Source organism: Physeter macrocephalus, chromosome 2 (assembly GCF_002837175.3).
Source record: "Physeter macrocephalus isolate SW-GA chromosome 2, ASM283717v5, whole genome shotgun sequence".
NCBI classification, from domain to species: domain Eukaryota; kingdom Metazoa; phylum Chordata; class Mammalia; order Artiodactyla; family Physeteridae; genus Physeter; species Physeter macrocephalus.
This window is the reverse complement of record NC_041215.1, coordinates 9,637,163-9,653,179: the sequence shown is the minus strand read 5'-3', so window position 1 is coordinate 9,653,179 and position 16,017 is coordinate 9,637,163. Positions and strand designations below refer to the sequence as shown.

The following is a 16,017-nucleotide window of genomic DNA, read 5'->3' as shown; positions in this document are numbered from 1 at the left end:
AGCAGTCATAATCTCTAGTGTTCAAAGTCAGGACAGTATTTACTTTTGGGGAGGGAGCAAGGGAGAAGTAGTGATTGAAAGGGGACTCCCAGGGAGCTCTGTGGAGCTCATAATGCTCTATTTCTTGACAAGGTTCAGAGTGACATCAATGTGGTCGCTGTAGTAATTCATCAAGCTGCGGACTTATGATGGTGTATTTTTCTGTGTATGTTATAGCAGACAAATACTGTATGACTCCATTTATATGAGATTTCTAGAGTAGTCAAATTCATAGAGACAGAAAGCAGAAGGGTGGCCGCCAGGGGCTGAGGGGAGAAGGAAAGGCATAGTTTAATGGGTATAGGGTTTCAGTTTTGCAAGATGAAAGACTTCTGGACACTGGTTCCACAACAATGTGAATCTAGTCAACACTACTGAACTGTACACCTAAAATGGTTAAGATGGTAAACTTCATGTTACATGTATTTTACCATAATTAAAAATTAAACAAACAAACCAACCAACCAACTCTTCAATAATTTTCTATTCCTCTTGGGATAAAGTCCAAAATCCTAACACAGTCTAGAAAGTACTGACCCACCTTTTCACCTCTGCTGTATACCACTCTCCCCCTTACTCTCTTAACTCCTTTCAGTTCCTCAAGCACACCAAGGGTTTCTTTGTACCTTTTGGTCTTCATATATGTTCCTGGCCTGAAATGGTCTTCCTTTCTGTGCCCCTCTTAGTTTAATATCTGCTCCTGCTTTAGCCTCAGCTTAAACATCATTTCTTCAGAGAAGCCTGCCCTGAGCATCCTAGACTGGGTTAGTTCTCTCATTTACGCTCTCTCAGCATCCTGATACTTTCCCCAAGAATTATTATTAAATTATTACTTGTGTTATTATCTGTTTAATGTTTGTTTTCACCACTAGACAATACACAGGGGCTGACTCACCTTGCTTCTTCCACTAGACAGCCACCAGACAGCATGAAGGAACTTCTTGTCCTGCCTGCCGTACACGTGTTTAATAATTATTTGCTGAATGAGTATCTGAAGAGCTGTCCCACATGAGTTTAGGATTTCTGATCCAGATGAATTATAGTCTGGTGACAACATGCAAATGAGAAACTGCATCACTGACAATGATCTTTGAGCAATCATAGAAGAGAGACATTAGAAAACTAACCTGTGTAAACAGCACTCCAATATTTATAAACTGATAAAGATGGACTGTGTAGATTATGGGCTAGTTAGGGTACTATTAATCCTTAGCAAAATTTCAGAAATAATTATTCAAGGAATAATTTGTAGACACTTAGAGGAGAAAGCTATAATCATGGGGTGCTTGCACAGGTTCACTATGTGTGGGAGATAGAATAATGCCCTCCTCCCAATGTCTCCATCCTAATCTCTGGAACCTGTGAATATGTTAGGTAACATGACAAGAGGGAATTAAGGTTGGTAATCAGTTGACTTTAAAATAAAGAGATTACCTTGGACTATGTGGGTGGGCCCAATGTAATCACAGGGTCTTATATGTGGAAGAGAGGTAGGAGATCAGAGTCACAGAAAGCTCTGAAGATGCCTCACTGCTGATTTTGAAGACAGAGGAAGGGGCCACGAGCCAATGAATGCAGGCAGTCTCTAGAAGCTGGAAAAAACAAGGAAATGGATTCTCCCTCAGACCATCCAGAAGGAATGCAGTCTTGCCCAACACCTTGATTTTAGCCCAGTGAAACCCATTTAGGACTTCTCACTTCCAGAACTGTAGGATAATAAATTTGTGTTCTTTTAAGCCACCTGGTTTGAGGTAATTGATTACAGTGGCAATAGGAAAATAACATACTATGGTTAAGCCATAAAAACTCACTTCTTCTCCTTCCTAGCAAATCAGAAACAAAGTAAATACAATATATTTGTTTTTTTCCATCAAAGAACTTGATTATGTCTTTTATGCTATCATAAGACAAAGAAATATGTACTAAATACAAAGTCAATAAATTAGAAAATGGTTAAATGCCCTCCCCACTCCCCCAGAAGTGCTGATTAATGGAATAATGTCAACCATCTTAGAAGGTTTTTAGAAACACACTACAAGGGTCTGTTCATTCACACTCTTTGATACTTTTATCAATAACTTAGAGCAGGGTTCTTAACTTCAGGTCTGTGGACCACTTGAGGCCTCAAGAGGCATCTGAACCTCTTAAACCTTACTGAAAACTCTGTGTACATATACACAAATAAGTATTTTTCATCAGAAAGGTCCACAGCTTTCATTAAAGTCTTAATAGGAATCCATAATCCCAGAAGGTTAAGAACCACTGACCTACATGAAGACACACTACGTATGCTCATCACCTTCACGGGTGACACAAAGCTGCTAGAAAGAGTAAAGACTGGATGAAAAATCAGGATTCAAAAAGTATCTTGAAAGGCTGAATGAACAGGCTGCACCCCATAAAGGTAAAATCACTTGGCTTAGGGCAGCCTCTAGGAAAAAGACCTAGAAGGTCTAATCAGCAGTAATCTCAGTATGATTCAGTGATTAGGGTTACCAAAAGAACCTATATGACTCTAGGCAGGTGTTCAGAATGATGGAAAAAAAGCATTCTACTCTTTTCTGCATTGGTGAAACCAAATGGCAATACTGTTCAATTTTGCTTTTCTCTTTGGGCCGCCATAACAAATGACTACAAACCTGGTGGCTTAAAACAACATAAATTTATTGTCTCACAGTTCAGGCCAGAAGTCGAAATGAAGGTGTTGGCAGGGCTGGCTCCTTCTGGAGGCTCCAAGGGAGAAACAGTCCCATGTCTCTCTCCTAAGCCTCTGGTGGTTGCCAGCAATCCTTGGCACTCCCTGGTGATGGCAGCGTAACTCCTATCTCTGTCTACCTCTATCTTCCCATTGTCTCTCTGTATCCTCTCTTCTCCTTACAAGTACACCAGTCACTGGATTTAGGCTCCACCCTAAACTAGTATGATCTTATCTTGATCCTTAACTACTTACATCTGCAAAGATCCTATTTCCAAATAAGATCACATTCTGAGGTTCCAGGTGGACATGAAGTTTTGCAAGACACTATTCAACTCACTGCATCCTTTAAGTGGAATATTGTATTCTATGGTTTACAATACCATATTCTTAAGAATGGTCAATAGAAATAGGAATATGAAGTCTAAGGGTTAGAGGACTTGAGTCAGACAAGGAAATTAACTACTGTCTACAAATTTTTGAACTGCCTTTTTTTCCTCCAAATGAAAAAAAGACTTTCTAACATTCTGTTTTCCAGAGATGAATGTGGTAGATTTCTGTCACTCATTTTTTCAAACTTGAGCTGTAAAACCATCGGATAGTAATGCTGAGGCCTCAGATGGGTGGTTAGACTTGATGATCACTGATGACTGTTAAGGTCTTAGATTCTACAATTCCTTCCCCATGTCTCCATCTCCATGGCCCTTTTAACTGGCCATTATACAGTATCAAAGAACCATAAAGCTCTACTAATACGGCAAACACTGTGTGGGAGAGTAGGAGGTAGAGGTGAGCGGGATGCCAGCAAGAAGGTACACATTGTAAAGAAAACTTAGAAGCCCTAGGAACGAAAGAATATCAGAATACAAGTAGCTTCAGCATGGTGAGCAAGGGTGAGATGAATGGCCTGAGGGAAGGAAAGGCTGGAGCCAGACCAAGCAGCAAGTGCCTTGTATACCACAGTAAGGAGTTCAGATTTCCATTCTAAGGACAATAAGAAGCCACTGAAGGGTAGTTTAAGCAAGGAGTGACATGACTGGGTGAAGCTTCAAGATCACTGTGGCTACCAGGGAGAAAAGACTGATGGAAGTTAAGAGAAAAAGCAGAAAGACCAAAAAAGGGTAAGAGATGGTAGCTGCCTGTACTAAGATGGCAGGAGTGAAAATGGCAAGCAACAGATAGATATGATACACCCTGAAGGTAAACTGTGGAGGAAAGATCAGATGTGGAATGTGAGTTAAAGAAGCCAGGATGAAATTTGTTTAAATAATAAGAGTGGACAGCGACGTCATTTACTGAGATGGAGAAGACTGGGGAACAGTGGTAGCAGACTGGAAGGCAAAAAATAGATATATATCAAAAGTGCCATTTGAAGCTTATCAATCTGGAGATGTCTCTGAGAAATTTAAGTTAAAGATACCAAGTAGGCAGTTGAATATATGAATCCAGAGCTCAGAGAAGATTAGGCTAAAAGTAAAGATATAGGAAGCTGTCGCAGGAGGCGTGTGGAGAGAGGAAAAAACTGTTGTCACAAAGTGTTCTCTTATTTCTTTACAAGAAAATATTTTTGGATTACTGGATATTGTTAAGTGCCCATTTATTTTTGCTTAAGTTTTATGATCTCAAACCTCAGTCAGTTGGGTTCTAAGATTTTTCTCCAGCAACATTCAGCTGCTTGGGTGACAGAAAGCATGGAGAAGATGAATGGAGAAGAGCTCAGATGTTGGGGAAACAGGGAGCTTCTTCAAAGAAAAAAAAATAGGAGGCAGAATTCATTTGCAGTGCACACAGGGGAAAGAGTGGGAATCATACTGTACACACGGATTAAAAAAAGACAAATTCACCCAATGGCATACAGCAAAGTGCACCAGCCCCATTCACCCCATCACCCCCAGTCGCCAGAGGCAACCCCTTTTAACTAGCTCTTTTTTAGTTCTTCCAGTGGTCACCTTCCACTAGTTCTAAAAAGGCTTACAGCCATTATTTCCTGGTTTTTCGACTTTAGACACTGTCTGTGGATTTACGATGTCACAAATTAGGATTTTGCTCACTTAACACTTCTCCATCTTCCCTCTCTTCTGATTTTATTATTTCATTATTTTCCACTGCAGTTAAACCTTTCTAGTTTCTGCAATTACAGACTATCTCTTGAATCCTCACCTGTGAGATGAGATGAAGATACTGGCCCTCACCTGTCCCTAATATCTCCTTTCTCTCTTCTATTTCTCCAGCTTTGTCATCTATTTATAATTGTATACTCTTAAGGTTGATAACATTTCCTTTCTGGTCTGCAATTATACAGGTTTCTCTGCTATACAAAAGTCGAGCATTCCTGTGAAACCTTTTGTAAGCCAAAATGGCAAAAAGAGAAGAAGCAATTACCGCAGGACACATCTTGCTAACGGACCCACAAAATAAATCAAGATAGAGGCACAGATGTTCACAGACACGGTTCACAGCTACGGCAGCTCAATGTTAAGATGCTGAGTGTCGTTCTGGGGCAGGAGCTTGGCGGGGCCGCTCTCACTGCTCTGGGTGTGGCTGCCTCTACACTGGCTCGCTCGCTACAAAACAAACGCTGAATGCTACTTTCGCTTCTTGCCTTTTTTCCATTAAAAGCGAAAATCCTCTTCAGATTTCTGAAGAGGAAATCAAAAATAGGTACTAATGTAGGTCTTTCATAAAAGCAAAGTGTAAAGCGAACTTTCAAAAAGTGGAGATTACCCATAGTTAAGTCTTCATGCTTTAACTACAGATTGATCTTAAACAGTGAAAGCCAACAAAACCAATAAAAGCATTAATATCATCATGATAAAAATATTATACAAAAGCCAAGTCCTGTCCCTTTCTAGGATTCACTAACTGCTCAAAACGATGACACATTTTAGCTTGATTCCTGTTAAGACAAGAATACTTGGTCTTAGAGTTCCTCTTTTCTTATTGGTGAAAAACATGCCCTCTTCAGTTATTTCTAGTATCTTCCAGTTTTCTACTCATTCTAACCACTGCTTGGAATTCATTCAATTCTTCTTGAAGCTAGGGAATAAACTTAAAAAAAATACCAACCTTAGACACTTACTTGTTCCCTTTAGAGAGTATGACTTTCCCCCTATGGAGAAGGTTTTATATTAAAAATAATTTCAAAAAAATGAGAGAAAAGAAAATGAGAAATGTCACCCACAATCCAATCAACATAACACAACCATTTTTATTTTTGCATATTACTTTGAGTCCCTGTCCACTGTAAGCATATTTAACATAGTCACAGTTCAATCACTATGTATTTACTTTTGTAGGATATAGCCAGCTTTCACAATGATCCCCTTTAATGGCTGTGTAACAGTCCACTAAATAGATATATCATAATTTATTAAACCCACTTGGGAAGCGATACAAGATGTGGTTAAAGTATAAGCTCTGCAGTCAGAAAGACCTACATCAAGTCCAAACTCTACTGAATCACCACAGGAATCAGCTGGTGGATTACCTCAATAGCTTTCATTCGTCCAACACTAATTACCAGTGCCACCCTCCTATGTTCCAGGCTCAACACTAAGCACTGAGTATGCAAGAGTGTACACTGAGACAGGATCTCTGCCTTCAGAAACAAACAAGATAGATATATAATTTCCAACCATGTTAAGGGCTATAAAGAAAAAAAAAACACTAAGTGTGAGACTGGAGTGCCTTGAATTCCCATCCACAGGAAGAGGATATACTACCACTGAGAGCTGTTACAAGGATTAAATGATAATCCATGTACAGTATTTGGCACCATTCTTGGTACACAGTAGGTACCCAATCTATATTAACAATATCACTGCCTGGGATAAAGAGAGAACACCAAAGCAGGAAATACCATCCTCTCAGTATACTCTTTCCTCTGTCAATATAAATCCTATACTTTTTCAGGTTTGAGTTAACTGCTAGAAGTTTGATGTGGGTCTTTTTTAGATCCATTTCTCTCCTTATTATGTTCAAGTTTTCTTTTACCTCCCTGAACAAACTGAGTATATTTGTAATAGCTGTTTTAACATCCTTATCTGCAATTCCATCATTTGTCTCATTTCTGGGACTGTTTCTACTGCCTGTTTCCTGTCTGGTTATGGGTCATGTTTTTCTATTTCTTAGCTTGTCTGCTAATTTTTGATTGGATGCTAGTCTTGGATTTCATGTTTTGGGGAGCTGGATTTTATTGTATTCCTTTAAATATTATTGGGGTTTGTTCAGGATTAGCTACTTCAAATAAATCTGATCCTTTCAAGGTTTGCTTCTAAGCTTTGGTAGGTGGGTCCAGAACAGGCTTTTCTCCAGGGCTAATTTGGCCTCACTCCATGCCTTGTCATCAGGTCTTTCTACTCTGATTAGTGGGAATATGAACTATTCCCAGCCTTGTGCGAACTCCAGCAATTCTTCCACCTGCTAAGTTCTAACAGTTCTCCATAAAACGTGCAGATCAGTACTCAACCAAAGGCTTGAGGGGACCCCTTGCAGCTTTCCAGAGCTTGCTCTCTGTGCAGCTCCCTCCTCTCCTATACTTGACCTCCTCACACATTCAAGCTGCCTTTGCCTCCCTGAGCTCTGAACTCCGTCTCATCAACTCAGGAAGACCATCAGATTCTTTCTGGGTCCCCCCCTCCCTGTGCTGCAGCTTGGAAACTCTCCAGGAGGTAAACTGAGGCAGTCACAGAGCTCTGTTGTTTATTTCCTTTCTCTCAGGGATCACTGTCTTGTGCTGTTTTTTGACCTATTTCTAAAACTGCTGTTTCACAACTTTGTCAGGTTTTCCAGTCACTTGAGGTGGTAAGATAAACCTGGTGTCTGTTACTCCATTATGGCTGGAAGCAGAACTAATCAAGTTTGACTTCAACTTCCACATTTTCAATGAAACTTCTCTAGACTACAAGTCCAAATAATTTTTCATTTCTCTGGTCTTTGTACCATTTACGATCTAGCATAATAACAGAGGCCCTACAGTATATTCTGTCCGTCAACACCCCACCATCCCCCATCCTACCATACAGCTTTCAGCAATGCCTGCTATCAGTTTCACTACCAGACCAAGCACCACAGGATTAAATGCAATCACATATTACAGTGGCTTGCTAGTGCCAGGCACAGTCCTAGGTGTTTGGCAGAAACAAAGAAGACACTGTCCCTAATTTCCAAGAGCTCACAGTTTGGGACAACTGAGGAATCAAATTCTCACCCATAAATCCATAACATAGTTTTAATGGGAAAAACTAAGGTTTAAATGAACCTTTAGAAGAGGGACTGCGGGTTGTCAAAAGTTTTCTTAAAGGGCCAGAGAATAAGTAGTTTAGGCTTAGAAGCCATACAGGCTCCTGTAATAACTGCTCAACTCTGCCGGTGTACCTTGAAAGTAACCACAGACATGTGAGTGAATGGGCATGGCTGTGTTCCAATAAGCTCTGTTTACAATAACAGGTGGCTGGCCCCCTGGCTGGAGTTTGCAGACAGCTTGCACCACCTTCTACAATGGCATGTCCTGTTTGTGCCATCCAGACAAGACTGATCTCAACAAGAAAACCAAGTTCTCTCAGGCAGAATTACAGACCATGTCTTTTGCACACACCACAGAACCTGTATAAACACAAGCACAGAGTAGGTGCTTACCAAGGACTTTTTCTTTTTTTTGTGGTATGCGGGCCTCCCTCTGTCGCGGCCTCTCCCGTTGCGGAGCACAGGCTCCGGACGCGCAGGCTCAGCGGCCATGGCTCACGGGCCCAGCCGCTTCGCGGCATGTGGGATCCTCCCAGACCGGGGCGCGAACCCGGTTCCCCTGCATCGGCAGGCGGACGCGCAACCACTGCGCCACCAGGGAAGCCCCCAAGGACTTTTAAATTTACTCCATTTGACATTTGAAGGGTTCCCTTTATTTCACTCAAAATTGCTTCCAACAGTAAAGAAATCTACACTTACTATGATTTACGGAAAAAAATGAATGCCTAGTGCATAAAATACTCTAAGATGATAAAACAAACAAATGTTGATGATCCTGACAACTTAATTTCATTTTGTAAATAAGTCAAGGTTGCTATACTTAAAAGAACCAGCTGTGAGGACGATCCATGCATCCCAGTGATGTGGACATGGTCCAAAAACTACCAGACTTCTTTGAGAATTATCTAAAGAAAGAGTTCACAAGCACATTAAAAAACTGCATCAAAAATAATTTTCAATTGTCAAAATTAAAATCTATCCAGAAAAGACAAAGGGAGCATGTATTTTTCACACTGTTCAATCAAAAAGATAACCTCACAAAACAAATTCTAAATGTTTAAATTTGTTTTCATTGTTGCAAAGTATGTATGTATATATATGCACACATACACACCCATGTGACTGGTGTGAAAAGAACAGTATCCTTAATGGGTTTATTCCAGCAGGTTTGTTTAACAAGATTTGTCTTATTACTTTACAGTCACACTTTGTTCAAGATGGAGGGAGTCTTGGAAGCCATCTAATCGAACGTTCCTTCAAATGAAGGATTTCCCTTTTGTAATATTCAAAACAACGCTCTGTAGTTTGTTCATCTCTTAAAACTCAGTCAGAATTGAACATGAACTAAAGGTGTGCTTGGCCTATAACGAAGTGTGACCAGTGCTACCCAGGATCCAGATGCTCAAATGCATGCAAGATTAGAATGAGCTCCTCAGTGAGCACTCACAGCCTTTGTCCTGTGACATGCAGCTCTAAGCCTTATCCTCCCCTCAACTCCCGTCCCTGCAGCTAATTTTTTTTTAACCCAAATCAAGACTACATATTCATTCCTATTAACTTTTTTCTTAGTTTCAGCCCACCATTCCATATACTGAGATCCTAAGGATCCTGTAGTCCAATATTTCAGTTAAATACGTCATGTCTTTATCAAAATCACTGGCACAACAATCAAAGAACTTCACAATGTGAAGAATAACAGGAGGAAAAATGGAAGGCAACAAGTATAGACAACAGTTTGCCATAAAGAGAAACAGAGAAATGGGATGGCAGCAGGATGGATATTTGGTGGGGAGGTCAAATGTTCAAATATATATATTCAAATATTTATATGCTAATGAACCATCCAAAAGCAAAGGAAAAATACAGTATGTAAAAACATTTTCTAAATTGTTAAATTCTAAATTATTAAAATTCAACACAAATATAATTTATCATATATTGCTTGGTCATCTAATTCATATCAAAATTTGGTTTTTAGAGCCTCCAGCTCCTGAATTCTCTTTCCTTTCAGGGTCTCTGCTTCTAGGATCACACTTACTTTTTCTCTGAATATTTTGAAATCTCTAACTATACCCAGTAGCCCCTGCCTTTGCCATTATGAAATTGAACATCACATGGCCCTTTTCATCCAAGATCTTGTTTCCACATCAATCGCCTTTACTCAGAATTTTCAAAACCAAGTTCAGGCTTAATGTATTCATCCAATAGAATCACATAAAACATAAGAATCTAAGATTTTTAAAAAAATGTTATTTTATCCCTACAGTCAGCAAGATGGCCAGAAAAAGTTTATTATTTGGTAAAATTGTTCTCCAAGGCTGTAACATCCAATCCTGTCATTTCTAGGCTAAGTGGCCATTACCAAATTCTTCCCACCAGCACATCTGCATACAAAATGACATCATCAACAACAGGGCCTTCTCCTCTCCCAACCCCCATGCTAGGGTCAAACAAAAAGTTAGTGTGCACACACATAAAGCACATTTACAATGTCCACTGCACAGTAAATGCTAGCTACTTTACATTTGTTTCCAGATCTAAGCTCACCCTTTGAGTAAGTAGTAAGAAAGCAACCATGAACAACCACGATCTGTACATAAATACAAGGTGTGTTCTTTCAAAGTCCATTTCTAAAAATGAATTCTTTATCAGTTAAAATATGAAATTTGTTATCACCAAACAAATGAATCTCCATTTACATCTATTTAATGATAAAGAATATATTTTCAAAGTACACTTGTTTATGAAATATTTTATAAAGTTTAAACAGTTTACAAAATGTACTTTAAAAATACTAAAGCATCTAAGGAAAAAATAGCCAATTTGCCCTTTAAAGATATAAGACAAATAAATCTTGCTCAGTAATTCATACATGCCTAATCAATAGAAACAATGCAAAATAACAAGAAAGGTTTTTACTTTCACAAACCAAGTCATAGATTTAAAATGAGTCATCATGTTAAGCTCTAGGAAAACGTAAAGTTATTTTGTAAAGTTATTTTGTCTTTATGTTCATTTCTACCAAACATTTGTCCTCAAAATGAATTTTCATTAATTTCCCATCTATTGACCACAGCTGTTTTTTTTGCCAGGAATTCTGTCTCATAACTGTTTTTTGTAATTTGAACATCACTTTGTTCAGTGTCAACACACAGTAAATTTTCAATAAACGTGTTAAGAATCAAACTATAAGAGCATAAGAGTCAGAAGGAATGCATAATTTTTTCTAAAAATACAAAAATTTGAGACTCACTAAATCAAGAATAACAATGTGAAATACTCAAATATTACTCAAATTTTAAACCATTTTCTTTCTTTTTCTATTTGAGGTTTAACTGACATAAGCCATTTTCTTAAACAGGAAAAATTTTAACAGATTTCTACCACCATGCTTGTTTTTAAAATACATTCCTGGGACTTCCCTGGCAGTCCAGTGGTTGGGACTCTGCATTTCCACTGTGGGGGGCAGGGGTTCAATCCCTGGTCGGGGAACTAAAGATCCTGCAAGCGCATGGCGCAGCCAAAAAAACCAAGAAACAAAAAGACCAAAAATAAAATACATTCCTAAATTCCTGCTGCAAAAGCACAAAAATGTCTTAGATTTCATGTTAATCCATCGGTTTAGAAATAATTTACAGGTAAACTGACATAAAAACCACCACTAGACTGTGAGCTTCAGGACGAGGAGAGAGATTTGTTTTGTTCACTGCTGTGGCCCCTCCCTCTGCCCCAGTGCCTTGGATGGTGGCTGGTACCAGTAGGTTTTCAATTAGTATTTGCTGGATTGAAAGAACCTATGTGTGCAGACCCCTTAGTACAAAGGCAGACCCAAACCTGCAGGATCCCACCAACACCATGAGAAAACATGGAGCAATCTCATGCTGTGCAGATACAAATTGAGCCTCAAGAGAACAGAGGACAGGAAGAGAAGACAGAGGCACTCAGGGGAACTGACTGCAGACTCAGTTTCCAAACACTGCTCCAATGTATTCACATTGATGACGTGTTTAAACTCCACCAGTTTAGAGATTCATTTAGGTTAACAAATCTCCTCTTGTAAGAATGCAGGAATCATTTAAACTTCTCAATAACCTTATGGTGTAAATATTTCACCATTCCACTTTGCAGATGAAACTGAGGCTAAAAGGCCGAATTACTTTCTTAGAGTCACAAAGTACTTTCCCAGTGTCACACAGTTTATGTACAGCATGACTCAGAACCTTTAATCCTTTAATGCTACCTCCTCGTTGACAGGGGAATAGGACTAATCTTTACCCACACATCAGTGCCCAATACCTTTCTATCCAAACACCTAAAACAAGTTTTCTTAAAGATGGAGCTTTTGTTTGGAGTGACAGGCAAGCAACAAGTAGTTTCAGAACATGGATCACTTATGAGGTAAGTATCTAAAGTGAGGATCATGGATTTGGGGTGCCTGGGGGAATCAAGCCCCAAAGCAAACCACAGATTTCAAAATACTGCACAGGGCCAGCTCTTGCTCTAGAACAGTTTGCCTCTCTCTCTTCCTCTTCCTCCCCTTCCACGTGACCCTCACAGATCTCAGCACCAGAAAATAGACTACCATTGTCAGTGCCATAGTTTGGCAACATTATGTGTCCCAACCACAGTGACTGGCACAGAACAAGCAAGCAAATATTTACTGAATGAACCAAAGGCCAAAGTTGTTTCTGTGGGCAAGGTGGGACCCTAACTGCCTTTTTCAACAAAGTGGAGATGAGAAGTGTACCCTAACACTTGATTATTGGTGTAAAAATGAACTTTTAAAAGGCAGGTGTAAACTGGGGACAGGCTACAGTCAAAGCCTTACCTGATTCTTCTTCCTCAGCTAGATTGCCTCAAAGAATAAAACAGCTTAGCACGTTAGCATTCAAATACAGATCTCAGAAGGCGCATGATGTTTTAATATTTTAGAGTATAAAACCAAACACCATTACTTTATTTAGGTTGCCTAGTTTAGGTCATCTTAACATGAATAGCAGCTTAAAAAAAAGTCCCCTCAGCATTCTCAGGGTGAGAGTGGGTGGGGGCTGAGAAGAATAGTAGGCATTTTTCCAAAAAGTTTGCTGTGGGCCAAAAAACAAAATCATACTCCACAGTGTGGGAAAAGTTTCCTTTAAAACATGACCAGAAATTTATACAAATATATGCTTTATACCAAATAATTAAACAGAGCCTATGATTATAGGAAGACGTAAGATTAAGCCAAACGCTTCAGAGACAACTCTCGAAAATTTCACCTATTTCCCCTTTGGTAGACTCCCGTGACCTGAAGACTTGGCTACAGGTTCCAATTGGTATTGGATTCTTCATAACGTGTGATTTTCAGGCGTCAAATTACAGTAAAGCTGGTGGGGCAGAATAACAGCCAAAAGCAACAGGGAAGATGCCCACTTTTCTCCTCCACCCTCCTCTCACTTGCCACTTAAGAAAAACGGCACGCTTCTACATTAGAAAAGGGCCTCATCCTTCGAGATTCAATGCAGCGCTAAGTCTGTGATTTCGGGAACGAACCTGCGGATTCCGAAATACAGGTTAAGACCTCATCCATCATGAACTAGTTTTGCGCTCTTCCACCACCTCCTTTGTCTGAGCTGTCCCTGCAAACTCGCAGTTCAATGCCTTCCTGTAAACAAGCTAACTAAACCAAAAGGAACGTTCTAAGTCTTTCTCAAAAGAAGAACCCAATAACGCGTCTGAAGCCTCATCCCAGCAGTGAGCAAGCGGGGGTGCACACGACGGAAACCTCGACCCTGGGGCCCCCCGCCGAGCTGCGCGACAATCCGGGCCGGGGTGGGGGCGCCGCGCTCGCCGCCCCCGCGCCCAGGCTGCGGCTCCCGCGGGGCCAGGGATCGGGGACCATCGCCCGTCGCCTCGCCACGGCTTCTCTCTCCGCTGCCAGGCACTCACCTCCGTGGATGGGCAGCGGCGCCAGCACCTGACCGCGGACCTCGGCCTTGGGCGAGTCGAGCCCGTAGCGCCCGCGGTCGATGCGGAATGTGAGCGGGGCGCCGCGGCCGGGCTCCTGCACCGTCACGTTGATGAGCGCCGTGTAGTACTCCTGGCTCGCGTTGTCTGCCCGCGCCGGCCACAGGCTGCAGGTCAGCAGCGCGAGCGCGGCGAGCCGGGCCGGGCCCGCCCGCGCCGCACCGCTCATCGTCCCTCCGGCCGCCGCCGCCGCCGCTGCTCTCGGACCGGGCTCCCGGGCCGGCGCCGAGAGGCGGTGCGGGCGCGGCCGGCGCGGCGGCAGGAACACACGCGCGCGGCCGGTGCAGGGCCGGGCACGAGCACGGCCCTCCTCGGTGCCGCGGCCCTGCTGCTCGCCGCCCTCACGTCCGCGGCCCGCCCGCGGGGACGCGCCCATGGGCCCCTTCGGCGAGGACGACGGGTCAGGCCGCGCGCGGTCGTCTCCTCCGGGTCCCTCCAGGGCCGTGGGGGCGGGCCCTCTCCATTCCCCGGGGCCGGTCCCGCCGAGTGGGGGCGCCTCGCAAGGACACGACAGGGGTGGGAGATGCGCCCGAAGGAGGGTCTCTGTAGCACAAAGTCCCGGTCGCCTAGCTGCCGCCTCAGGCGCGCGCTCGCCACCGCCCCGCCCCCTGTCAGCCGGGTGGCAAGGCGCAGGCTTGGGGCTCAGCCCCGCCTCCATACGCATGCGTGCGAGGGCCTGTCCGCTCCCGCCTGCCTGCACGAGGGCCCTAGGAGGCCCCGGCACTTTCTTAACCCTCGCCCTGCCGTGTTTATACGTCAGGCGTGATGCGCCTAGGATCTGGGGCCTGGGGGCTTTCCAAGGGCCTCTGGAAGAATTTGAGATGAGGTTACAAAAGAAAAAGAGCTAAAACTTTAAAATTAAAGATTAAATGTCTATGGGGTTTCACATTTCAACTGGTCAACTCCAAGTCATATAATTGGCATCACGGGAGGGAGGATGGTTCTGTGCAAATAAGAGTACAGGGGCTCACTAGGCCCGGATCTTTAAGGACATGTGAGTTATTAGGAAGGACCTCTACAGACTAGATGAAACCTCCAGAGGCCCTTGGACAAGGCGGAGACTGTGGTGAGACTTTCTCCCCACCCCGGACCCCCCAGCACACACACTACCCTATACACACACACACACACACACACACACACACACACACCCCGTGTCAGTTAAGCTGTGCACCCTTCTAAAGCATAAATGAAAGGAAAGGGTAGGTCTAGACTTGGGTGTAGCTGAATTCAGGAGCTTATATGATATTGGGCAGCATACTCATCATTGCCATGAAGCGGGGAGGAAGGATGGCATCTTCTGACTAGCCAGGCCTGGATCTCCTGCCTCCTATAGTGGAAAGGGGGTGGAAGTCATCCTTGCTCAACCAACTGTACTGAGAATCCCAGAGAGAGGCTGCTTCCCGAAGGAAAGCTGAGGCATATTTTCCAGGGAAAGGGTATGGATGTAGTGCAGGCCAACACATCAGATGTCCACTGGTGCCTTTGTATCAACATTCTTAACAATTTCTCCCTTCAATTCCTTCCCTTCCATCCCCACTACCTTTGTTTGTCTAGTCCATGTCCTGTCCTGAGACTGCGTTTTATTTACTTGCATACAGGAAGTAACCAGGCCACCATCCTAGGCCCTGTACTGAAAGAGGACTCTGCTCTGGCCCTCTCACAGCTGGACCCCTCTCACAGGGCAAGGAGTCCTTGGAACCAAGGTACCTCTGCTCAGGCACCTGAGACCTAGGAATTCCCTTTCCAAACAGCCCTGGGCCTCTTCGGGCCTACATGGTAGGGCTCTTTGTGGTAGGGGTCTTCTTACCCTGCTCCTATTACTTAACATGCTGTGGCCTGCCCCTGCTTGAGAAGCTCATGCCCCCTACTACCGTGCCCTTACAAGGGTCTTTCAAAGTGTGGGGTGCTCTTGCCCCCTGGAGTGAGAAACAATTATAGAGACCCACAGACGCTACCCTGTTAAGTCAGTTGGGGAGAAAGTAGGTCCCTTTCAAGCTCTCTTTTGGCCCTTCTGAATTTGTCAAGGAGAA

General features: G+C 42.8%; 1 protein-coding gene and 1 long non-coding RNA gene across 4 annotated transcripts in view; both read right to left on the bottom strand.

Annotated features, from left to right (window-relative positions):
• Positions 1–14,196, bottom strand: part of RNF130 (ring finger protein 130) — a 125,306-nt gene extending 111,110 nt beyond the window's left edge. For 2 of the 3 annotated variants that reach the window (XM_028498056.2, XM_028498060.2), the window contains exon 1: positions 13,907–14,193. In XM_028498056.2, the coding sequence (XP_028353857.1) occupies positions 13,907–14,153 (247 nt within the window). In that variant the 5' untranslated portion in view covers positions 14,154–14,193. Of the gene's footprint in view, positions 1–13,906 lie in introns of all 3 variants that reach the window. The other variant, XM_024116296.1, reaches the window with a different exon arrangement.
• Positions 934–5,838, bottom strand: LOC129391541 (uncharacterized). Its single transcript, XR_008615833.1, has 2 exons — positions 5,801–5,838; positions 934–1,083 (listed from the first exon to the last, which is right to left on the bottom strand). It is a non-coding gene; the product is annotated as an uncharacterized lncRNA (long non-coding RNA).
• Positions 14,197–16,017: the final 1,821 nt, after the last annotated feature.